The sequence below is a fragment of the Myotis daubentonii genome, chromosome 16, assembly GCF_963259705.1.
Source record: "Myotis daubentonii chromosome 16, mMyoDau2.1, whole genome shotgun sequence".
Lineage (NCBI taxonomy): Eukaryota > Metazoa > Chordata > Mammalia > Chiroptera > Vespertilionidae > Myotis > Myotis daubentonii.
This window is the reverse complement of record NC_081855.1, coordinates 17,647,841-17,672,176: the sequence shown is the minus strand read 5'-3', so window position 1 is coordinate 17,672,176 and position 24,336 is coordinate 17,647,841. Positions and strand designations below refer to the sequence as shown.

General features: G+C 57.4%; 1 protein-coding gene across 8 annotated transcripts; it reads right to left on the bottom strand.

Moving 5' to 3' along the window:
- Nucleotides 1–177: 177 nt before the first annotated feature.
- DLG4 (discs large MAGUK scaffold protein 4) lies at nucleotides 178–24,336 on the bottom strand. 8 transcript variants are annotated; one of them, XM_059668829.1, is made up of 22 exons: nucleotides 24,274–24,336; nucleotides 23,988–24,086; nucleotides 23,666–23,706; nucleotides 15,094–15,258; nucleotides 11,694–11,747; nucleotides 11,503–11,562; nucleotides 11,234–11,358; nucleotides 10,966–11,135; nucleotides 10,737–10,873; nucleotides 10,462–10,606; nucleotides 6,169–6,464; nucleotides 5,934–6,036; nucleotides 5,670–5,784; nucleotides 4,149–4,325; nucleotides 3,826–3,862; nucleotides 3,709–3,736; nucleotides 3,531–3,578; nucleotides 3,351–3,452; nucleotides 2,840–3,012; nucleotides 1,780–1,889; nucleotides 1,170–1,261; nucleotides 178–922 (listed from the first exon to the last, which is right to left on the bottom strand). In XM_059668829.1, the coding sequence occupies exons 1-22, from the start codon at nucleotides 24,290–24,292 to the stop codon at nucleotides 816–818; spliced, it is 2,403 nt and encodes an 800-aa protein (XP_059524812.1). In that variant the 5' UTR covers nucleotides 24,293–24,336; the 3' UTR covers nucleotides 178–815. The 8 variants fall into 8 exon arrangements, with proteins under 8 accessions (XP_059524812.1, XP_059524814.1, XP_059524813.1 ...); XM_059668831.1 differs by having other exon boundaries at nucleotides 11,503–11,553; nucleotides 15,193–15,258; nucleotides 24,274–24,334; XM_059668830.1 differs by having other exon boundaries at nucleotides 15,193–15,258; nucleotides 24,274–24,333.

The following is a 24,336-nucleotide window of genomic DNA, read 5'->3' as shown; positions in this document are numbered from 1 at the left end:
CCTGTCTCCCTCCTCACCCAACTCCCAAATAACCAGGCCACACACCAGGTTTCAAGTATCTGTCTCTTCCTTTCACTCTCTCAAAAGAAAAAAATAAATAAATTGCAGAAGGCGGCAGCATTTCCAGTCTTCCCCTGGACACCCAACCCCCACCCCCACCCTCCCTCCCACATCCCCACTCCCTAGACCCATCCCTCCCCTTTCCCCAAAAAAAAATCCCAGGGGAAAAAAAAAAAGCCACAGTTAACCCTTCCACTCATGCAAACCAGCAAAGATAAAAGGTGGGGGCATGTGGAAGGCAGGGGCCCACAGTGGAGTCCCCTACTTGTCCCCCAAAAAACCACCTTTGAGAAGAAAAAAAAAGGAAAAAATAAATGAGAAATCAAGGGAGTTATGGTGTGGGCAGGGGTGACCCCAGAGCTGCCTCAGGAGAGCGGAGGCCTGGGGCCTGCCTCCCCCAGCGGGTGCTCCCGGAGGGCAAGCCTGACTTCTGGAATGTGTGTGTGGAGACGGGGGAGGCGCCCCGTGGGTCTGTGTGTGCGTTGGGGGCGGGCAGGGCCGGGGACCCTAAGGAGCCAGGGCCCGGGACCAGGAGCTGGCTCCCCCAGACCCAAGGCTCCTGGGGCTCAGGAGCCCAGTTCTGGGTGCAGGATACATGCAGGGGAGTGTCCCCCCCAATGGGCTGGATCCGGTTAGAAAGGAAATAAATAAGAAAGGGGGGGAGGGAGGCCGGGGAGTGCGAACGGCTTGGGCAGTTCAGTCCAGACCAGGGGCCCAGGCGACGGAGGCGAATCCAGGCCACGCCCGGGCAGGAGTCAGAGTCTCTCTCGGGCTGGGACCCAGATATAGGGGCCGGAGAGGTCCTCGATGACGCGCTTCACCTTGTGGTAGATCTCCTCAAAGCTGTCGCCCTCCACGATGGCTGGGGGGGGGGGGGGGGGGGGGGAGCCAGATGAGCCAGCTGTCTGGCCAGGGGTGGCAACAGCCCAGAGAAAGGGGCACCTTTTTCTAGTTCTCTCTACGCCGTAAGCCGTGCGGTTGCACCCCCCAAAGGGGGCACCTGCTTCTAAACCGCCCCCCAGTGGTCTCCACCCCCTCTCCCACGCCCTGCGCCCTCTGCCCTCTGCTCTTTGACCCGAGCAGCGGCGCCCCGTGCGGTGCTGGCTCACCCGAGAAGCACTCCGTGAACTCCTGCTCCAGCTTGGTGGCTCTGTCGAAGGCTTTGCGGGCTTGCTCCTCTGTGATCCGCTTATTAATCTCTCTGTGGAGAGTGAGAGACGCCCTGAGGGCGGGTCCCCCTCTGCCCCTTATCTCCTCCATCCAGGGACGTTAAATGGCAAACGGTCTTTTCTCATTTGGAACACGAAGCAACAAAATAAGAATTCCCAACATCCTCTGGGGCCACAGAGGACGGCCCCTTCCCGCAACCCACCAGCCGTGCGGCCCTCCAGGGACCTCTCCAGAGCCGCCTCCTCCAGCTGCAGCCCCAGTGAAGGGACTGGGACTCCAGCTCCCAACAGCGCCGAGGCCCTGGCTACCCCAGCGGGTGCGTGCCCCGGGGGCTGCTGGGAGTTGTAGTCCTGCCTAGTCCAAGGAAGAAGAGGGGAGAGGCCTGAGATTGCTGCATCCTCCGGGATCCAGCTCTCTGTGCAGAGTCCCCTCAAGGGCTGCTGGGAGCACTGCCCTGGGTTACGAGGGCACAGTTCAACACAGAGGCCATTGAGGCCCAGGGCCGCGGGTGTGGGGGAGTGGAGGGGAGGCCCCCGGGACCATACTCACAGCACATTCTCCAGGGAGCGGGGGCGGATGAAGATGGCGATAGGGTGCAGGTGGGCCGCCTGCAGCCGCCGCACAGCATTGGCTGAGACATCAAGGATGCAGTGCTTCCCCTGGGGCAGGCAGGGCAGGCGGAGGGGGACCAGCAGGTGGTGGGAAAGGACAGACAGAGGCACCAGGACAGGACACAGTACAGGGAAAGGCAGGAAACAGGAGGTTGGCCAAAAGGGAAGTGAAGTGACATGGATGTCAAAAGACACATTGGCAGAGAGTCAAGGTGAGAAGGGGGTATGGACACAGTGAAAGACAGAGAGAAAGAGGGAAGGAGCAGACAGAGCGAGGGAAGGGCCAGCACAGGAGGAGGGGATCGGAGAGATGGAGGAGGGTGAGAGACAGGCAGGGAGGAGACCCCGAAGAAGAGGCAGAGGAAGGCAACAGGGCAGAAGAGGGTGGGGGGATGGAAGGTGGGACAGGACAGATGGGGCAAGAAAGCAATGGAAATGAAGAGAGGAAGTAGGATAGAGGGAGGAGGGAGGGGAGGACGGACAGAGGACAGACAGATGGAAGGAACCAGGAGAGACAGATGGGAGGGAGGAGAGGCAGATGGAGAAAGGATCGGTGGAGGGAGAGAGGGCAGGGTGGGGGCAGCATGGAAAGGAGGTAGCAGAGGAATGGGAGAGGGAAGTGGGGACCCCAGGAACAGAGGAGGGGACAGGGACAAAGGGGAGTCAGCCGAATGGGGGTGACCGAGGTAGGGGAAGCCAAACCACCAAGGGCAAGGCCACAGGAAGCGAGGAGAAATGGGGCAAGGAGGAGGGAAGGGGGGAGAGGGGCCAGATGGCGGTGCGGAGTTTGGGGTCAGGAAGCAAAGGAGGCCGGCAGGAAGAGCGGGCACAGAGAGCAGGCGGCCAGACAGAGTTGCCCAAGAGGAGAAGGAGGTGGAGGAGTGGAGTCGAGACCCAGCAGGGAAAGAGACAGAGAGAAAGAGAGTTAGAGAGAGCTGGAGGAAGGCCATGGGGTGGGGAGAGGGGAGGAAGAGTGCGAGGTGCCCGCCGGGTCCTACCTGCTCTGCCACCTCTCGCACGGACTGGACGCTGGTTCCATACAGGTGGCTGTTGTACTGGCCGGCCTCGATGAACTTGTGCGCTTGAATGTCCTTCTCCATTTTTTCCCGGGATGACACAAAGTGGTAATCCCGGCCATCTATCTCATACTCCCGCTTGGGCCGTGTCGTATCTGCCAGGAAGTCACCCCGCCCCCCAAAGATCTAACCACCATCCCTCTAGCTCCCAAGCTGCCTGTGTCAGCCCCTCCAAGTGCCCAGCTGGTCCCTCCGGGCAGGGGCGCAGGGGAGACCGAGGCTGAGAGGGACAGCCCCCGCCCAGCACCCTCCGCCTCCATCCTCCAAGTCTGGCCTCCAACGGCAACATGCATGGGACATGGGAGGGCTGAGAAGCACCCCTTTTCTGAGAACACCAGTGTCCTCCTGCAGGGCAATGCCCAAAGGTGGCTCTGCCCCACCTCCCACCCGTGCCCCCCCCCCACTTCCGCCTCCATCCAGCCCCAGCACTCACGGGGAACACAGGATCCAAACTTGTCGGGGAACTCAGAGAGAAGGTCGTCGTTGGCACGGTCCTTGGTGGGCCCGAGGATGATGATGGGGCGAGCATAGTGCACTGGGGAGAGAGCGCTGGCTCAGGCGGGGACAGAGCCAGGAGCGGCAGGGGCTGGGCCACGCCGGGCGCGGGGCTTACCTTCCATCTGCGTCACCGTCTCGTAGCTCAGAACCGAGTCTTCCCGACCTGGTGAGAGGTGGGTCATTGTCAGGGGCTCTGAGATAGGGGACGCAGGCTCCCTGTTGCCTTCCTGAGGACATCAAGCAAAGCTCAGGGCTCCCCTCACCCCAGATCTTCCCAAACTGACCCTACCTACCCTGCGATCCAGAGCTGGAGCCCCAATCCTAGGAAGAAAGAGCAGGCCATGTGGTTGGTTGAGTTCACCCCATGAGTCCCTGACTCTTCAACCCAAGCTCACCCCACTTCTACCTACCTTAGCCTTTAACCTTGACCACTCCCGTCGCTCAACCCTACGGGAAACAGGGAGGAAGGGGGGATAGGAAAATGTCCAGTGAGGAGCCCCACAGCCCCAATCACTGGACCAGCTCCTAACCCCCTCTCCCAGCAGGCCCTGGGCCCCTGTGCTCCTAAATGAGATGTCTGCCCGAAAGGCTCATAGGAGCTATGGTGCCGGGAGGGCCAGCAGACAGATTCCCAAGAGGGCAGAGGGCACCTCCACGTCCTATGGGCTGCCCACCCGGGACCTGAGGAGAGGCGGTGCCTGTGGCAGGAAGGCTGAAGGCCCGAGAGCCTCACCGCCGTTTGCTGGGAATAAAGCCAATGTCGTCGGTCTCGCTGTCGGAGTGAACCCGCCGTGCCTGCCACCACTCCTCATCACTGGCATCGATGACATGCAGCACGTCCCCAAAGTGGAAGCTAAGGGCCTGGCTCAGGAATCCGCAGTCCTTGGTCTTGTCGTAGTCAAACAGGGCCCTGGAGGACAGACGGCCATCGGTCAGAGCCTGGCTGAGGACCCCAGCCACCGAGGCCCAGCTCAGCGGTCAGGGGCAGGGGGCTACAGCAGAGCACGCTGCCGTGGCGCTCCCCCGGGTGCCTGGGGTCTGAGCAGCCCAGAGCTCTGAGGGACCCAAAGCTCCGTCGTTGCTCACGGTCATTCAGTCAATGCTGTGTCCGCGATCAGACAAGCCATGGACGCAGTGCAGTCTCTCAGGTAAGACGGGAACCCCACCCTCCCGGGGAGGCAGTCTGCAAGCACAGCACGTCACAGCCACAGAGGTAACCTGGAATCGCTCAAGTTCATAGGAAAAACAACACGCTGCAGACTGGCTGTCTTAACACCTCAAATCCCTGCCAAGGGGCCCTAACCTCTGCAGTTGGGGCAAGGGGAGAAATGACCACCGAGAGAGCCAAGATGGAGAGCAAGACAGCGGGACGGGAGGAGAGACGCAGGGCCAGCAGCGTCACCTGTGAGTCAGCACTGACCAGCCTGCAGCCAGGAGACCTAGCAGGGAGGGAAGGGCCGAGCAAGGCTCTGGTTTGAGCCGGGTCACTGGTGGTGCCATTCAGCAAAAAGGAGAGAAAACACTGACTCGGCGAGACAGCAAGCACAGCACAGGAGGAGGAGAGGAGCTGTCTGGGACGTGTTGAATGTGAGATGCCTGTGGCACATCCCCAGGGACATGTCCAGAGAGCAGATGGCCAGATCTGCAGGTCTGAACTGGGGGAAGGTCGGGCCAGAGCTGACAGCTCTGAGAGCCACAGAGTGGAGAGCAGAACAGACCAGGTGAGTGGACGGGAGCCCAGAGGGAGAGGAGAGAAGACAGACGTCCGGGGAGGGCGAGAGAGAGAGAGAGAGAGAGAGAGAGAGAGAGAGAGAGAGAGAGAGAGGCGGCTGAGGGGAGGAGCCCAGAGAAGGAAGTCAACGCTACTGAAGAGACAGGTGGCAGGAGCGCGCTGCAGCGCACCCTCCCTGGACTGCACATCCCAGGGGGAGATGCAGGCTGGGCACACTCGGAGTAGCCCCGGGCCCCGTTCTGGCACTAACCTTTGCGTTAGAAAATGTGGGGCAGCTGGGGGGGGTAGGGGGGTCCTAAGGAGAGTGTCAGGGTAAGGGGACTAGAGGAGTGAGGCTGCTTGAGGCTGAGGCTCTTTTTCAGGCGACAGGGAGTGTTTAAAACACTCATCTGTGCAGCTGAGCCCGGAGCACAGCTGAGTGTGGGGCTGGAGGGGCAGAGGGAGCCAGGCCGGGTTAGAGGAAGGGCTGTGTGGGGCTGGGGGTCCCAGAATGAGGAGGAGCCGAGCCCAGGAATCCCCCACCTGATGTAGAAACCCCTTTTGGGGTTGCTCCGAAGGGAGGCGGTCCCTGAGCCCAGGCTGCTGTTCATGAGCTGCTCCCGAAGGTCGTGGATCTTGGCCTCGAATCGGCTGTACTCTGAGGAAGAGCAAGGAGGCTCCTGAGCTCCGGCCCCGTCCCACTGCCTCCCTCCCGCCCTCCCTCCGTGCCCACTGAGGCCAGAGCTGAGGAGACAGGGTCCGGAGGGCCATCTGAGCCCCCAAGAGGAGGAGCTGCAGGCCTGGTACCTTCTGGCTTATACTGAGCGATGATCGTGACCGTCTGACCCGCATTCTTCAGGGCGATGGCGGCCTGCTCGTGGCTGGCATTGCGGAGGTCAACGCCATTGACCTGGAGGGCGGAGGAGAGGCTGGGTCACCGGAGATGAGGGCCAGGCTCCGGCCGTCCAAGCCCCTGCCCCAGAGCCCTGGGCCCTGCCGTGAGGGGAGCGGGTGGTGCGGGCAGGGGCTGGCCTTCTCTCACCGAGAGGATCTGGTCCCCCTTCCGCAGCTCCCCACTGAGGTCCGCAGGGCCCCCAGCCAGGATAAAGGAGATGAAGATGCCTTCACCGTCCTCGCCCCCGACGATGTTGAAGCCCAGGCCGGTGGAGCCGCGGTGAATGACGATCCGCCTCGGTTCTCGGGGAATGTCTTCCTCCCCCAGCAGGTCCTTGGCCACCGGGGAGTAGCGCCGGGGGGACGTGGGGGTCATGGCTGTGGGGTAGTCCGTGCCCAGGTAGCTGCTGTGACTCATCTCGTTGTCCAGGTGCTGGGAGTAAGCTGGGGGAAGACGTGGGATAAAGGGTGACACAGAAATGCATGGACAGACAGCACCCCCCTCCCCTGCTCCCGGGAACCAGGAGAGCTGACTCGGGTGAAGGGGAAATGATTCTGGCAGATACACTGGGGGGTGGGAATCAGATCACAGCGGTGCCGGGGGCAGGAATTCACAGGTGTCCGAGCTGGTTCTCCTAGGACCTACGGCAGTGATGGCGAACCTTTTGAGCTCAGCGTGTCAACATTTTGAAAAACCCTAACTTAACTCTGGTGCCGTGTCACATATAGAAATTTTTTGATGCTGAAACCGGTTTGGCTCAGTGGATAGAGTGTCAGCCTGCGGACTGAAAGGTCCCAGGTTCGATTCCGGTCAAGGGCATGTACCTGGGTTGCGGGCACATCCCCAGTAGGAGATGTGCAGGAGGCGGCTGATCAACGTTTCTCTCTCATCGATGTTTCTGGCTCTCTATCTCTCTCCCTTCCTCTCTGTAGAAAATCAATAAAATATATATTAAAAAAATTTTTTTTTTATATTTGCAGCCATAGTAAAACAAAGATTTATATTTTTGATATTTATTTTATATGTTTAAATGCCATTTAACAAAGAAAAATCAACCCAAAAAATGAGTTCGCGTGTCACCTCTGACACGCGTGTCACAGGTTCGCCATCACTGACCTAGGGGGCCATGGATGTGCGGTTACATGTCCTAGGAGTGAAGGACGGTGGGGTCAAGGGGAATATTAACCCCAGGCTCTTGGGGTTTTCTTTCAGTTGCAGAATGTCTTCGTCTAGAACATTCCTCTCCCTCTTTTCTTTTCCTCCTGGCCATCCACTTGGGAAAAACAAGGTCATTGTCTAACAGAGGTCCCCTCGTCCTGTCAGGAAAATCTCACTGGGCAATCGCTGCTTGCACCCCGTGGTGCGAACATGAGCCCCTGCCTGGTATCTCCTGCAAACTGGTCATTCAGAAGAGAGACTTAGATTCAAGTTCAACTTTTCAGCAAGAGCCCTTCCTAGATGGTGCTGTGTACTTTGCGCTGCCCGTGTCCCGTTGTCTCTCCGTTCGTAGACCAGCTGGCAGGCCCCGGGGTTTCAGCATCCCGCCTCAGCGTTTCCGCAGCCCCGTGAGCGCGTCCTGGTTCTAAGGTGTCACTGGGGATAGCAATATGGTGACGTTCTACTGTCTTTACTTTTTTCTTTTTCTTTCCTTTGCGGGAGGGGCATTTATTAGTGGGAATCATGCTATAAAAATAACTATCGCGTAGCCGGCTTGGCTCGGCGGTTGAGCGTCAACCTGTGCACCAGGAGGCTGGGGTTAGGTTTCCGGTTGGGGCACGTGCCCGGGTTGTGGGCACTGTCCCCAGTGAGGGACATACAGGCAGCGGATTCTCTCTCATCACTGACGTTTCTATTCTATCTCTCTCCCCTTCCTCTCTGAAATCAATAAAAAAAAATTTTTAAACATATAACTGTCCCCATGGAGGATCCTGGAGACCATTATGCTAAGCGAAATGAGCCAATCAGAGAAAGACAAGTGTCACATCATCTCACTTATATGTGGAATCTAATAAACAAAATAAACTAACAAACAAAATAGGCCTGGAACCGACTGACAGATCTCACGGGGGGCGGGGGGGGGGGCGGAATGGGAAGAGATTAACCAAAGAACACACGTACATGCATGTATTCATAACCCACAGACACAGACAACAGTGTAGGAAAGGCCTGGGGCGGGGCAGGGGTGGGTGGGAGGGGGCAAAGGGGGGGTAACACTGTCAACAATAAAACAAATAAGTAAATAAAACAGAACCGTCCCGTGTTAACCATTTGGTCACCCTAAGGTGCAGTTGCTCCAGAAGGAGAACAAACGCCTGACTTTTCCCCCTTATCCGCCCGTTTTCCGAATGAATGGGTCCTGAACACCCTCCAAAGGCACCTTTTGAAGCGCCAGCGTGATCTCCCGGACTTTCATACATTCAATGCGTTTTCGTTAAATGGCCAACAGAGCCCCTCCCTGCATGTGGCTCCTGTGTCTCCGCCGCGGCCCTGGCCGTCTCAGACACCCCCTGCTTTCTAGTACGAAAGCTGTTGTGAGCTCCTCGTCTACATTTCTTGCCCAAGCTTTGGAATCGGCCCTTCCTCCAAGAAGCCGCGGTTCCCGGCAGGCCATGGTGCTGAGAAATGCTACCACGTGATTTTAATAGCGTTACAATATGGCTTCAGATGTGGTAGGATCAGTCATGCCTCATCATTCTTTTCCAAAAACTTCTTATTCTCCCAAATGTATGTTTCCCGTTGAACTTTAGAATCAACCTGCCAAGTTCCCAGGGAAGGAGGGGGAGAACATTAAAATTCTGATTAGGATTGCATAAAATGCATAGGCTAATTTGGAGAGGGCTGAAATCTTTAACATAACAAGTTTTTCCATTCAGAAACATGGTGTGACTCTCCATTTTCTAAGTCTTCTTTTGTGTCCTTCAGTAAAGGGTACTCATTTTCTCCAGATAAAACTTATACACTTCCGGTCGTCAAGTTCATATTTCTAAGAATGTTACAGAATTTTTTCTATGGTAAAAGGAACCTTTTTACCCATTACATATTCTTATTGCTGGGAAGTTACTAATCCTTGTCGTTTATCTTACATATGGCCACATTCCTAAACTTCCATATTATTTCTACATTTTTTTGGATTTTAATATCAACAGACAATAGTATAGTTTATAAATAAGGACAAATTTGTTTTTCCTTTTCAAGTGTAACTGCTATCGTCCTGGCCGAGTAGCTCAGTTGGTTAGATCATCTTCCTGTTAACGCCAAGGTTTCAAGTTTGATCTTCAGACAGGGCACATACAAGATCAAACACTGAATGCAGACATAAGTGGAACAACACATCAATGTTTCTCTCTCTCTCTCTCTCTCTCTCTCTCTCTCTCTTTCCCTTCCTCCCTTCTCTCTAAAATCAATCATTTTTTTTAATGTCTCAAATGTAACATCTATTTATTCTTCTTGCCTTCCTACATTGCCTGGAATCTCTAACGCTGTGATTCTCAAGCAGGGTAATGTTGCTTCCCAGGGGCACTTGGCGATGTCTAAAGACATTTTTGGTTGTTCTGACTGGTGGGGAGGAGTCCCATCATCTGATAGAAGCCAGGGATGCTGTTACACATCCTGCAACGCACAAAACAACCCAGCAACAAAGAACCACCGAGTCCAGAAAGTCAACAGTACCAACGCTGAGAAAGCCTGCTCTCCAAGCAATGCCGAGTAACAGCAGCAATAGGGACGTCCTTGCATAGTTACCGACGGGATGGACACACTAAGGTTTATCATTAGGAGGTGTTTGTTGTTGGATTCTGAAAACTACTCTTCACCACATTAAGGAAAATTCCTGCTCCTTGTTTACTGAATTTTCACCTGAAAACAGATATGGAATGCCATCAAATGCCTTTCGCACATCTATCTGAAATGGCCCTACAGTCTTCCTCCCTTAACTTTTTAATACAATGAATCAAATTAAGAGGTTTCCTGATCTGGAACCACCTTTCTGAAACAAACCCTACTTTGTGACAACCTATTCTCTTCATATGCTCCTGTGTCTGGTTTGCGACTCTGTTATTATAAACTTTTGCATCGCTATTCGGAAACAAAATTGGCCTGTGCTTGCTTTTACATTATCTTGGTGACCATTGGAACTGCCCTTACAAAATGAAATGTGACGTTTTTATCCTTTCCTATACTCAGAGAGAGCATAAGAATAATCCATTCCTTGAGGGTTTGATAAAATTAGCCATAAAACCATCTGGGCCTTGTGCCTTCTGGGGGAGAGACTTTTGACAATATCTTTTAGTTCTTCCACGGTGACCAATTTCCCACATATTCTCCAACCACAGGAAGTGACAGCAGCTATTTCACGGGGAGCATCTGAAGAGGAACAGTGACCGGAATGCCGGGGGGAGGTGGGGTGGGTCGTGGGGAGCTCTGGGTTTGGAGGATTCTCACAGGTTGTGATGTCTGGGGGAGCGTAGCTGTCACTCAGGTAGGCATTGCTGGGCTTGGCCACCTTTAGGTAGACAACATCATACGTGTTCTTCAGGGCTGCCACGGCGTCCTCATGCATGACGTCCTCCAGCCCCACGCTGTTGACCTGGGTCAAGGGAAGCAAAGCTCAGACAGAGCCAGAAGCAGCCTCAAGACAAAGGCACTAGAGTGAGCTGGCCACGAAGCCTAGGTCTGCTCGGGGCCACAGGCAGGACCCAAGCGAGGGGGGTCCTCACCGCCAAAATCTTGTCTCCAATCTGCAACCTCCCGTCCTTATGGGCGGCACCCCCTTCGATAATCTTGGTGACGTAGATGCTGTTATCGCCGGGGATGTGCTGGTTCCCTACACCGCCGGCGATGCTGAAGCCAAGACCTAGACGGAGGGAAAGGCAGAGGTGGCGGCCTGGGAAGCAAGCCTGGGGCGGGGGACCAGGGATACAGGGGTGGAGACACAGGGCCGACTACCTTTAGGCCCCTTGATGAGCTTGATCTCCATGAGTTTCTCAGCAGGGGGCTTCCGGCGCATGACGTAGAGGCGGACTATGGAGCCGGCCTCTTTGAGGGCCTCCACCGCCGCCGAGTGGGTCACCTCCCGCACGTCCACTTCATTTACAAACAAGATGCTATCGTTGACCCTGAGGGCAGCAAGGTGGGCCTGAGCCAGGCGCTTCCTGCCACCCTGGTCCTCCCTTTGGAGGGAACCCGCATCCGAGCCCCTGTCTCCTCTCCCCACCTGAGGCGGCCGTCCTGGGCCGCGGCCCCACCAGGAATGATCTTGGTGATGAAAATGGACGGGTCGTCACCGATGTGTGGGTTGTCGGTGCCACCTGCGATGCTGAAGCCCAGACCTGAGTTACCCTGGGCAGAAGGAGGGGGGAGAAGGTTAGCTCCCCTCGCTGTCGGCTCTTGGCAAAGCAAGTGGGGAGCTGTGACCAGCGCGGGAAGGGTCAGGGTGAGGAGGCTGGCCACCCGGAGAGCAGCACAGACAGGGAGACTGCTCACCCTTTCCAATGTGATCTCCTCGTATTCCATCTCCCCCTCGGTCCCGTTCACCTGCAACTCCAGCACGGGCCAGAAACACAGACACAGTGAGACAGACATTCCCACCTGAGAACCTGCCCCACACACACTGCTGGAACCCAGGCCACCCCACTCCTTCCTTCTGCATTGGCCCCAAACTCTAAACAACTCACATATCCCGGGGCTTCTAGGGTGTCTGTGTTGACAATCACGGGGGGAGAATTGGCCTGTGAGGGGGAAGGAGATGAAAAGCTGCCTGAGCGTTGGCTCAAGAGGGAGTCCGTCCGTAAGTAAGAGTCCGGCCAGCCCGGCTACCCTCCCAGCCTCTTAACCAAGCTCCTCTGCTACCCTTCGAGTCCCTCAAGGACCCAGCCTCTGTCCACATCACCATCACACACATGCACACGTGCACACGCTCCACTCTGCCCAGCCCGGGCCCTGCATGGAGAAGATGTTTCAGAAGCCGGAAGGGAGAGGCAGCCAGCCGGGGAGCAGCAGATGGTACAGAGGGGGGAGGGGGCCGGCTGGGGGAGCCTCTCACCGGATGTAACACCACCGGGTGTTCCGTGCCTTATGTGCTACACACGTAAACCCCAGGGCTGATGTCCACCAGGGCCTGCTCCCCACTTCGTGACCCATCCCTGTCCGCCTACATATACCCTGACCCCTCCACAACCCCCCCCAGACTGACCCTCGCCTTTACGTACATGTGCCCCCAGCCCTCGCCCAGCGGAACCCAGGGTCCCCCAGATGCAGGCCCCTCCCTCCTGCCCACCCGCCGTCTAATCCACTCTTTCCTCGGGGACTTGGTTGCCTAGCAAGAGTATCTAAGCGCCGCCAAGGCCAGGGGAGACCCACCTCCAGGAGGCCCTGTCGTCAAGACAACAGGAGGGGTGGGCGTGGCCTAGGGGCGCCCAGGCTCCCACGCAGCAGGGATCAGCCGGCCCCGCCCCTCCCGCGCCGGCCCCGCCCCCGCCAGCCGGGCCGGGGAGGTCCGGGCTGCAGAGGTTCGCAGGAGCAGCGCCTTCTGCATCACCGCCCTCCTCTGCGCCCCTCACCCTACAGTGCAAAGGACGCCAGGAGGGGAAGTGGTAAAGACATCCGGGTCCCATCCTCTCATCTATTCCTCCCCCCCTACCCCCCCCCCCCGCCCCCCGCCACTTCATTAAAGAAAGAGTTAAAGTGGGGCGTGCTAAGGCCCCTGACGTCAGTGGCCTCGAAAGAGCAGGGTCTCTAGACTCCGGGGTGGGGCCAGCTCTCGGCCGGTCCTAGGGGCTTCCCCCATTGCCAGGGCAACAGAAGCCACGTCTCCATGGCAATGAGGGAAGGCTGCCCAGAGCCTCCTTCCGGGATCCCCAACCTAGCGCCTCCTTAAACAAATATTTATCTGGAGCCTACCAAGCGAGAGGCAGTCTTCACGTCTCCCCAGGCTCCTCTTTCTCCCCTGCAAAGGGGTCTCTCCCCTCCCCTACTGCTGCTTCTCAATACTACACATTACCATGTTCAATCGCTAATAGATTTCACACTCATAAATCTATTAGCACCATCCTCCGGCCCTTCGGGTCTCAGTAAATGCTGTTATTCAGCCAACAGGCACTGACACCAAACTCCCCTCCACATGGCCATCCTCCACCCTGCAGCCTACCCTCAGTCCCCACCTAGCACCCTTTCCTCATCCTCTCTACCCCATCCCCACACCCCCATCTATAAACCTGTCCCACCTTCCATTTCAGTCTCCAGCCCCAGCCTCCACTCTCCATCTGCTTCCCTGCCCCTATCCCACCTTCCAGCCCACCCCTATTAGTCCCGTGGCCTTATCCTCCATCCTCACTTCTGATTCCCCACTAAGATCAGCACCACTCCCCCTGACCTCATCCTCAGCCCCTCCAGATTCCATCCCTAAATCGCAATCCTTCATTCTCAACCCACTCCCCATCTCCTCTGAAAACCGGGGTTTCTCCTGTCTGCCTGTCCTAAGACCTCCCACACACACACTCGGGCCTCCACACTCTCTCCTCCACTTCCCTGTGCTTCCTGAGCTCTGACGGCAGCACCCCAGTCCTGTACCAACTGCACCTCTCAAGCCTCCCTCTCTCGTCTCACCCCTCCCAGGGACGGAACGGCCCCACCTGGAAAAAGCAGCTCTGGCGTCTTTCCTTCACTCCTTGCAGCCCCCAGAGCGTCTCACCATCTCCCCAGCTCCAGGGCCTTCCTTTCCTTCCTTTCAGTCAGCTCAACCTGCTACCCTGATTTCAGTCTCAGCCCGGCCTGTCCCCTGCCCTGGGACCTCTTACCCTTCTGCTGTCTCTCCATTTTGCTAAAGCCAGAGAATGGTCTTTCTCTCTCCAGCTCCTCTCCTGCCAGCCACCTCCTTCTCACCCCAGAACCTGCTGCTGCCTCTCCCTGCCCCCTCATCCCTAGGCTCCGACCTCCTCCCCACCTTGTTAGTGTGATCAGCAAAGCCCCCCTCCCCAGGGCATCCCGCAGGAGCCCTAAAGCCCAGCCCTGAGCCCACAATGTCCCCCTCAATCGCACAGCTTGCCTGGCGCTCTCCATTCTCCCCATCCTGTGCCCCCGGAAGAGGAGACTGAGGAGGGGAGAAGAGGAGAGTGGCCTAGAGAATGGGAGGTCTCAGAAACAAGGCTCCCCCGGACGGGAGAAGGAAACTCAGATTCCGGCACACAGGAGAGAGGGAAACAGGTGGTCATAAATAATAATGGGGGACAGACAGGACACGGAAAAAATATCTGGGCAGAAATGAGAGCCCAAGAGGATGAGAGGGGAAGCCTGGGAGCGGGGAGAGCAATGACGAACAGTGCAGGGGGTAAGTGGGAGGGGATGGAGGGGTGCCTGGCTGACCCTTGAAGAGGACTGAGCAGGCCACAGAGGGCCTGAGCGGGGATCTGGGGGAGGGAGGTGCGTGCGTGGGAGGAAGAGAGAGACAGCATCAAGAACCAGCCAGCAGGGAGGGAAGGGCAGCAAGGAGGGGAGGACGCACAGGAGCGGAGCAGAAGCTGGGGCCGGGGACAGAGGCAGCGGGCGCCCCAGCCAGAGGTCTCAGGCCAGACAGATGGAAAGGACTGGAGACCAGGGAGACAGGGAGAGCCAGGCCCAGGAGTGGGAAGTGGGGGGAGGGGGCAGGGAAGGGACCAGAGCTAATGAGGGCAGCAGGAGCTCTGAATAGAGCTCTGGACGGGGAGACCGAGAACAGAGGTAGGGAATGTGAAGGAATGGAGTAGCCCTGGTCTTGGTGAGCATCCTGCACACATCTCAACACATATGCGCGCAGACACGCAGGCAGGCAGACAGACAGACAGACACACGCACGCACATCCAGGCTTTCAGCTCTGCGCCCGCTCCCACTTGCCTGGCCTCTGCTTCTCCTCTGTAGGAACAAGGTTTCCAGCCCCCCAAATACCCTCTCCCCCCGGCCCCAGGAGCCCAAGTCCCAGCCCACAGTCCCAGCCTTCCTCCACCTACACAGCTTGGCTATCGCCCTACCGGCCTTGGAGGGCGGTTGTGGCTCCGAGGCTCCGAGGGCCGCACTGGGGAGGGGCTCCCTGAGTCTCCTACCTTGAGGGGGGAGAGATGGGCGCGGCCCACGACCCCGTGGACGGCCTCGAGGTGGGACAAGTTCCTCTCCGCCACGTGCACCAGCTCGGGGGCGTTTACCTGGTTGGGGAGGTGGGCCGGGCTGTGCTCCAGAGGGGGTGTGTCTTCATCTTGGTAGCGGTATTTCTGGGGACAGGGATGGAAGTGTCACTGGGGCCGACCCAGTGCCTCGGGCTCCAGGCCGCCTCCTCTTCCCCCCGCCAGTGCAGTGCGGAAGGCCCGGGGCCTGACCAGCTCCTCCCCCTCCCTCTCCTCCAGCCCATTGGTTCCCCTCTCTCCACCCTCCCACAGCCCCCTCTCCTGCCCTGGCCTGGGCACCTCTCATCTCTTTCCAAATCCCAGCTCCAACCCCCAACTCCTCTTCCTCCCATCCTAGGACCCCCAGCCTTCTACCCAGCAAACTCCCTCCTCTGGCCTCTGTTTCTTCACCCCCCCCCCCCCGGCCTGCATCATAAATCCCTCCATCCTTTCAGAGCGACAGCCCCTCTGACAGTGGGACCCACATTCTCTACATCCATCCAACCCCAAATTCTTTGCTTCTCTCATCATCTTCATCCCACTTCCCTCGTTGCCTTAATCCCACCCCCCAGGCTGTAACCTCCCTCCTCCCTATTCCAGTTGCTGCTCCTGCTCGCCATTCCATCCTACCACCCCCCCACCCTCATTGCCTCAGTCTCCCCACTACAGCTTCTACCTCAGAAGACTGGCTCTCCAGCACCTTCCATGCCCAAGGCAGGAACCTTAGTCAGGCCCTTCAAAGAGCAGGTACTTGGCATCAGCCCCCCAAGCAGGACAAAGCTAAACCTGGCCAGCTCTTTCTCCAAAGGCCCCGCTGGTTCCCAAGAAGTCAGCAGAGGGGCCCCAAGAGTCCAGCCCCACCCCAACAAATGCCCACAGCCCAGCCAGCTAATCGGATGTACTAGAAGGGGATGGGAGAGAAAGGGGAGGACAGAGGCAGCAGGATTCAGGAAGGGGACAGGAATGGGTGTCAGGTTCCAGGGTCCCTGACAGGAAGAAGGCAGGGTGCTGAGCCTCAGGGTAAAAGCACGGTCTCCCTCTGGCCTTAAGGAGTGAAAGACCCAACATTACTCCCTTCCCAGCTAACCACCTGCCATCTCAAGGGCCTCCTGTGCTAGCTTAATAGGGACACCAGCAAAGGAGATTAACTGGGGGGCAGAGAGAGAGGAAAAGGGCAGCCGGAGACAGCAGAGAAGGGCAGCAACCCTGCCTGGTCCTCCCACTTCTGCTCTGACCTCCCGCTGCTCCCCTTCTCAGGACCGGCCCCCCACAGCAGACCCTCCCAAACTCCAGGCTGGGGAAGGAGGAGAAGGGAACCGTCTGGAGGGGGAAGTAGGGTACACTCCCCAGTACACATGGGTAAAAAAAGAATTTCCTTCTCAAAAAAGTATCTGGGAAGCTGAGCATACCCCAACATTTGGAGGCCAACGGCTGCATGATCCAACTGAAGGAAGCGTATCAAGGTCAATGCCTAATACGACAGTATGATTCTGAAATTTCTGAGGATGATGAACCAAGACGTAACTCAACTTTGGCTGTAGCTCAGCTTGCAGTAAAAGAACGGGGGGAGGGACATGGTGCTGGCAACATGAAGATTCTCGGCCCAGGACACAGACAACTGGCATCAAGAAGTGCCTTGATACATCTGAAGCCTCAAAGAAGGAAAACAGGGACTCCTGAAGACGTACCCCGTTTTCTGGCCCACAGATGTGAAGAGAGCAGCAGTACCTGAGCTCCAGGGTTCAATGCCACGGGCACAAAGGGCAGAGAAGGGAGAGGAGGGGAGAGTATAAGCTAAGTATCCGTCCTCAAAGGCTGAGCCATCTTGGATAACAGAATTCAGTGAAAGAGCTTGCTCATCCCACACCCGGAAAAAGTGGTCTTCAGCCAGGACAGCGCAAGAACTAAGGGACAGTGCCCCAGAACCGGGGGGGTCCAGGCAGCTCTCCTCTCTCACTTCACAAGGCCCCCAATTCCCTGGTAAATGAGGCAGGGCCAAGGGTTGCAGCTTCAAGCTTAAGAGTCTGGGACAGGGTCTGCCCCATGCCCCTCCCTCTGCACCCCATCTCACAGAGAAGATTCCTGAACCGGATGATGAAATGCCAGGTGCACATAAGGAAAAGGGAGGCATGGGAAGGGACATTTCATCGTTTATTCTAGAGAGGAGAGGGAGGTAAATGTTTATCACAGTGAGACTGCCATCACCTCTCTCTGCCCCACCCCTGTGCGGGGAGAGGGGGTCCAGGACTGGGGGAAAGGCTCCTCCAGATGGGAGACAATGTGACAGAAATAGAAACAAGGTAAGGGACAAAGTTCCCAGAATGTGGCTGAAGGAGGTTAGAGCCTACCTTCAGCCCTTGGAAATGTTCTAAGTACATGTATGGGGGGGGGGGGGGGCGCATCTGGAAAGGGGAGGGTGGGAGAGTAGCTCTGAAACCAGGAGGTGGGAGTTGGGGCCGGCACCTCTCAGTCCTCAATTAGGACATCTAAAGCAGAACGGACAGCAAGGGGGGATCCCCTAAACAGATGCTCAGGTCCCCTCCTGGGGCTGAGGCCCGGACCCGCGACAGCGCCAATGCTATTGGGACACCCCCAAGATATTAGGGCAGAAGAGAAGTGAAAGGCTTGGGGATCGCCGCTGTTCCTCCTCCCTGGGCCCCCTCCTCACTGTCGCCCAGCTGCACAAAACAACCTGGCACCGAGGCTGACACCCCCGGCACAGAGGGGTGTGAGTGAAAGTGGATGGAGGTAAGAGGGGGGACCCCCCTGCGCTTGTCCGCGAGACACTGCAACCCAGAGACCCCGCGCCCAGCAGCAGCAGCAGCGTCAGCGCTTGGAGCTCGCACCCTGAGATGTGGAGGGTCCGGGAGGAGGGGAGCGGGGCCGGAGCCCGGATCGCGGCACGTACCACGCAGAGACACATGGAGGCGAATCTGTTCCGAGCCGACATGTAGAAGGGGAGGGGGCGGAGGGGAGGGGGCGGGCGGGAGAGCAAGGGTCCCAGGGCTGGGGGGGGGAGGGGCAGAGGGGCGGGGGCTGCGGCGGCGGCGGCTACTGGAGGCTGCGGCCGCCGGTGGGGAGGGTGGGGGCCAGCGCCTGCGCAGTGCGGAGGAGCGTCACGAAGGGAGAGAGGGTGCGGGGAGACCCTCCGGGCCGTCAACTTTCCCGGCTCCAGCGGTTCCTGGCGGACTTGCCCGTCCGCGGCCGGCTCCCTCCACAAAGAGAGACGCTCCTAACGTGCGCCCATCCATCGCCTGGCTCTCCGGGCCCCTTCTTCTGCCTCATCGCGCACCCCGACAAGCACCAGGCCCCTAACTATTCCAAAGCCTCGCTAGACCGCTCGTCACTGCTGGGCTGTCAGGGTGCAGGGAAGGAAGCAGCATTTATCTCACCTTAGGACCCCCAAGGGGCTACATTGTCTCCCACAAGCCCCGCCCCCCAGGTCCCCAAAGACTGTGCATGTGGACAGCATCCCGGCGGACGGACGCAGAGACAGCTGCTATTCTCACCGGTAGTCCAGCCCCGCCTGAGAGCCAGAGGGTGCTTTTCAAGAGTTTAAGGACCACAGATCCTCGTCTGCCCTCAAACTGATCTTCCCCTTAAATCATCCCTTTCAAGATCATATCTATCCCTCCATCCACTAACAGAAATCTTGAAATTAATGCAAATATTACCCTTGCTCTAATGTAAACATCCAAATAAGCAGTTCTCAAATTCCTTTGTCGTCCTCTGTCCAAATACCCAAATCTAATAAAATACTCAGGCTTTTCTAATATACCAGTCCCTAATACCGCCAGACCCCAATTTTAGGTAATAATACTTCGTGTATCTTAAAGCTGACGCTCCAAATTAAATGGAAACCTTTTCAATTTACCCCCAAACCCTTAAATTAAGAGGTATTTTTCTATCCTTTTTCTTTACCCCGCAGTTTCATGCATTATTCATCCCCCTCCATGATTCCGAGTTCCAACTGCGTTGGAAGATTGCTCCCAAATGTGCTAATCTGTCCCAGACACCAGCCTCGAAAAATATTCACTAAAGTAAGATAAGGTCCAATTTGCAGTGACCCACAAATTTTCCAGAACACCCCAAACCGACTGCCCAACAACGGCCTGAAAGCGTCTCTCCCAAATATTCTCCCACTGAACGCCCGCCTTTCTTTCCCAAAGCCCAGCGAGCAGTCTCCCCAAATCTGCTCCTCTGGCTTCTCTAAAACGCTCGCACATGGCATGAAGGACGGCCTTTTCTAGAATCTCGCCTATGCCTCCTCTTTCCTGTGGACCCGAGTCTGTTAGATGCGCCCCCAAGATGACCCCCAATGCCCTAGTTTCATATGTGGATAGATGTTTGGATCCTCAAAGGAAACAAGTGCCGAAGGGGCTGGACTCGAAATTTCTTCAAGGATGGAAAAAAATCACAGTTCTCCACTAGTGGGCGCTATGACCCAAGACCCCCACCCCCCATTTCCTTTTTCCCTCCATTTTCCGTTTCCCGGTTGCCTAGCAACGCAGCTATCAAGGACTTTGCTGTCGCCTAGTAACCGTCTCCTTGGAACATAGAGCTGAGGTAGGAGGTTGTGCTCTAATGAAAACTGAACAGGCCTCCATCTTAGGAAAATTGAGACGTCAGATGGCCCAACCCCCGGATTCTCCTTTCCAAAGACCCTCGCGCCCCGCAGTTGCTTAGACAAGCCCCTCAAACCCCCGTCTCATTTTGGCACATGGGACCACGCCACGCCCCTGCCAGGTCAGCCCCGCCCTCATTCAGTCAAGTTACCCAGCCCTAAGGCCCCGCCCCTTTCCGAGGGCTGTAGCCCGCCAACCTGGAGAGTAAGCCAGACCTCGCCCACCTGCCTCCAGGAGACCACGCCTCCATCCACTCCCCGCCCATTTGCTCGCCGGCCTCCCCCGTACTGTCCTTTCGCCACGCCCATGTCGGCCAATGAATGAGGCCGCTGGCCACACTGCCCCGCCCCCGTCATCTTAGCTTTGCCCAATAAGGACCACCCGGAGGGATTAACCGCTTCGCCTCCGAGGGTTCAAACACCCCTGGTCTTTCCCCACCACCCCCTTCCCCCGCAGTTCTGCTCCGCCCTCCGCCACCCGCGCCCGGCCCTCCAGTCCGCCACGCAACTTCAGTCGTCGCCGGTTACCATGGCAACGGCGGCAGCAGTGCGGAGAGGAGGGGGAGGGACGGGGGCGGAGTGGGAGAAAGAGATGCTCAGAGATCGAGAGACTCCTGCAGAGAGAGGCACAGAGTAAGAATAAGTGATAGCTATAAAAGCAGAGTTGGCACAAAGCACAGGGCCTGGCACATGGTAGATATTCAATACATGTTCCTTAAATGACTGCACCAGGTGTCTAAATATAGGTAATGGAAGATGGAGTACTCTCAGACGGAGCTGGGGAGCTCAACGACCTGAGCACCCGCTACCCACATAGCATTTTGGGGGGGACAAGAGCCATGTGCCCCCTGCTGGTTCCTCCAGGGCTACCCTCCGCTGCCCTGGATAGAGAGGAACCACAACTCCCAACAGCCCCGTGGCAGCAATCCCCTAACACTGAGGGATCTTGTGCCTCAAGGCCTTATGGGAGTTGGAGTCCCCGCCATCCCGCAACTGACAAGTTTTCAGGCCAAGAAATGTGGCAAGCCTGAGTCTCCACGCCTCTGTAAAAGCCCAAATGCATCATCCTCTCTGTACAAGCTCCTTTCTTCAGGGGAGTTCAACCCTGGGCTCCATGGAAGAAGTGGGAGTCTGGAAGGAACACGGATAAGCGCCCCCTCCCAGAAGAGCTGCCAGTGCCAGGGAGCCCCTCACCCTCGCTCACACATGTGCACACGTGTTGGAAGCAAAGCCCACACATTCCAGCTGGCTTTCTGTGTACACCTGTGCACGGAACCACAGCCTGGGAGCCTAAGTCTCAGAAGCAGGCTAGGGCAAGAGACAGGAGGAGCTGCGGACCAGAGGACGTTAGAGAGAGCAGGCCAGAGAAACTGAGGCCCCCAAAATCTACTGAAACCACAGGGGATGGGAGAGGGGTGCAAAGCAGCAGCGGGGGGAGAAAGGTCTCAGTAAGAGGGACAAGCAAGCAGCCTTGGCGACATAAAGGTCCTCAGCCCCCAATCTCTTCCGTCCGTGCTCACACATGTGTAAGTTTGTGACAGGGAACATGTGTGTCCTCAGCTCCCTCCCCTGAAAAGCTGCAGTTCCCACTAAATATAACCCCCTCCCCAGCTTCTGACTCACCAGACCCCGCCTTCCCGGCCCCCACTTCCTGTCCCACCCCCCAACCCCCAGCTGCCTGCCACCAGCCCATGCCTCCCTCCACACACCAGGCATCCAGCTTTCCAGTCCCAGAGTCTCACAGCCAAGACCTAGGTATTCTGTATACCCTGTGCTCCCCATCGTGATCTCCGGCCCTTTCCACACTCCAACCACAGGGACACCTTGTACAGATCCTCACTGCTGCCAGCCCTGCCCTCCTCCTACTCCTTTTCACCCCCGTCACCTTAAATCCAGGTATTTTCCCGCACCTTGAGCCCAAGTGTCAGAGGTAACAGAAACATTGCCCTCCATCGAATCTCCCTTTCACTCAGCCAGGAGCAGATACCGTGTGGGAGGAGAGGGAGATATTGGGCACCCACCTTGCCCACCCCCAAATTTTGCACCACCCATCTGGCCCCCCTCCTCAAATCCCCTTTCTTCCAAAACCTCTCCTCCCCCTCCTCCTCCTCAGGAACCCGCAACCTCAGCTGCTGTAACCTGTGTCTCCCATGGGAGTACCCCAGAGCCTAACCTTACTTGGTCCATTCCCTCAGGTGATCCTTGTCAGGCCCCAGCCCTCCGACAACTCCCAACTCTCCCCATCCCACATGATCATGATCGAACCCTAAATTAACAGTTCCCTCTAATTGAGAAAGCACCCCCAAATGTATCTACCAGAAGACGCTGTTTCTATAGCCTGAAGGCCCACCCCTTCTCACCAGCTGACACCCCCAGACCAGTCAGGCATTCACAACCAATAACCTTCTACCCATACCGAAAGCCCCCTTAAATCAGACAGGGCACCCAGAGGCCAGCTTGTCCCCCAGGAGGAAAGAGAATCCCCCCCATAGTCCACCTTCCAATATACAGGAACAGGACTCCCATGTGAGCCAGGCTTCTCCTTAAATAAGTCTCTCTCAAATATGGTTGATGAACCCCAAAACCTACCAGACCCCCAAAACAGTGTACCCCAAATTTTCCATTTCTCTACAGGTACAAAGGGATGACTCCAGGGGGCACCTGTGGCCAAACCCAGCGTTTTCTCAAATGTGAACCCCAAAACTAAATTAGGACCCCAAATACATCTTCTGATGCTCTAACTCCAGGACCCCCAGCCCCAAATTAGGCCGGCCTAACCCCTCCCCACAAACTCATACCCTCCCCCAGTTTAGAGCCCCCCCACATCATGCTTACCTTGGTTGTCACTATACAGAGACAGTCCATGTTGGGGGGCCTGGCCGCCGCGGCGGGTAGGGGGCTCTGACTTCATCGGAGTTTCGTTCCTCTCCTCCGTGGGTTCTCACCCCTCCCCCCTCCGCACCCCACTTTTGCAGGGGTGGCCAGGATGGGGGGAGGGGTGAGAGGGGAAAGAAGGGGTTGGAGAAGGGAAGGGTAGGGGAGCGTGGGAGGGAGGGAAAGGGGGTCCTAAAAGGGAGTCCCCAATGGAGGGGGGGCTTGGGGAGCACACCCCGGTTCTCAGGAGGGGCGGGGGCACCGGGGGCTAGCAGCCCCGGAGTTCGGGGGCTGGGGCATGAGCTGAGGTGGGGGAGGGGAGCTGGATTTCGGGGAGCCCCGGGGGAGTCTTGCCTACTGGCCAGGGGCTAGGGGCCTTGGCGGGAGGAGTGGGGTTGGGGGGTTGGAGGTGGCCGCGGCCGAGGGAGCCGTGGAGCCAGAGGAGGGAAGGGGAGAGAGGAGGAGAGAGGAAGCAGGGGGAGGGAGGGAGGGAGCTAGGAGCCAGAATGGGGGGGTGCCTTGGCAGAGTTAACTCCTTCAGTGCTGGAAGGAACCCGGATAATGGAAAAGGAGACGGAAGCAAAAGCAGAGAGGCCCTGAAGCAAACATGGAGACCTGGCCAGCCACCAGCGATGACAGCAGACACGATGAGGACAGATTTCATTTCTCAGAGGAGGAAGCTCCATAGTTGGGCAGGGAGCACCCATGGTTGTTTAAATACTGGAGAGAGGCCATGGCAGGGGGTGGGAGTGAGGGAGGGGTTGGCAGGCGGGAATCCCAGGGTCCTAGTTCTCCCACAGGATTCGCAAGAGGAAGCCTTCAAAATCATTATATCCTCAACTCTTCAGTGCTGAAATGGAGGCCGGCGACGAAAAGGGGGAAGCCAGCGGAGAAGGGGCTCGGGGACAGGAGGGGCATTCTCTGTGCCCCTGACTCAGGATTTTGTCCCCAAGTGTCAGTTCAAGATCAGCAGGACTCTGCTCAACCCGCGGAAAGTTAGGCCCTCATCCTACCTACCTGACTCTCTGAGATGGAAGCCTCATAGCAGTCCAGGATGTCTGCCAGGAACAGCACTGTTACCCTCCCCACCCTCGCCTCCCTGGCCACCCCACCTCCTGCCATCACCCTGCCTCCTGCTGTCTGGGAAGGGAGGCGCTCCTCCCGCCCAAGCTGGTGGACACTGAGGAGGAGCCCTGCGGGGGTGACCCCTGCATGAGGCTCTTGCTTGGACCACATGACCTCCGGGCTCCCAACCAGCCCCCAAGTCCAGTAACTGCCCTCACAGGCCTAGGCCAGCCCTTTCCGCGACTGTTTCTTAGGAAATTGGGAGGCCACTCACCCAGCAAGGCCTGGAAAAGGTCGCTGTGCAGTACCCTGAGGAGAGAGGGTGCCCAGCGCAGCAGAGGGGGGGCCAGGAGCCAGAGGGCTGACCTGGGAGCTGGTGAAATGCAAGGGAGGGTGGGTTGGGAGAAGAGAGAGACAGAGACCAATGTACTCACCTTATCTTCCCAGCCTTGGCCCTTTCACCCCAGACTCTATGGAAAGGCTCAGGGAGAGGGATCCCCAAAGTCTCAGCCCCCATCCCACCCCCAGGTCTCTCCTCCATAAGGACTCCTGTTTTTCACCTCTTGGTCTCTCGGACATCTCTCTCTTCTCTCACTTTAATCTCCCTAATCCTCCAGGATTGG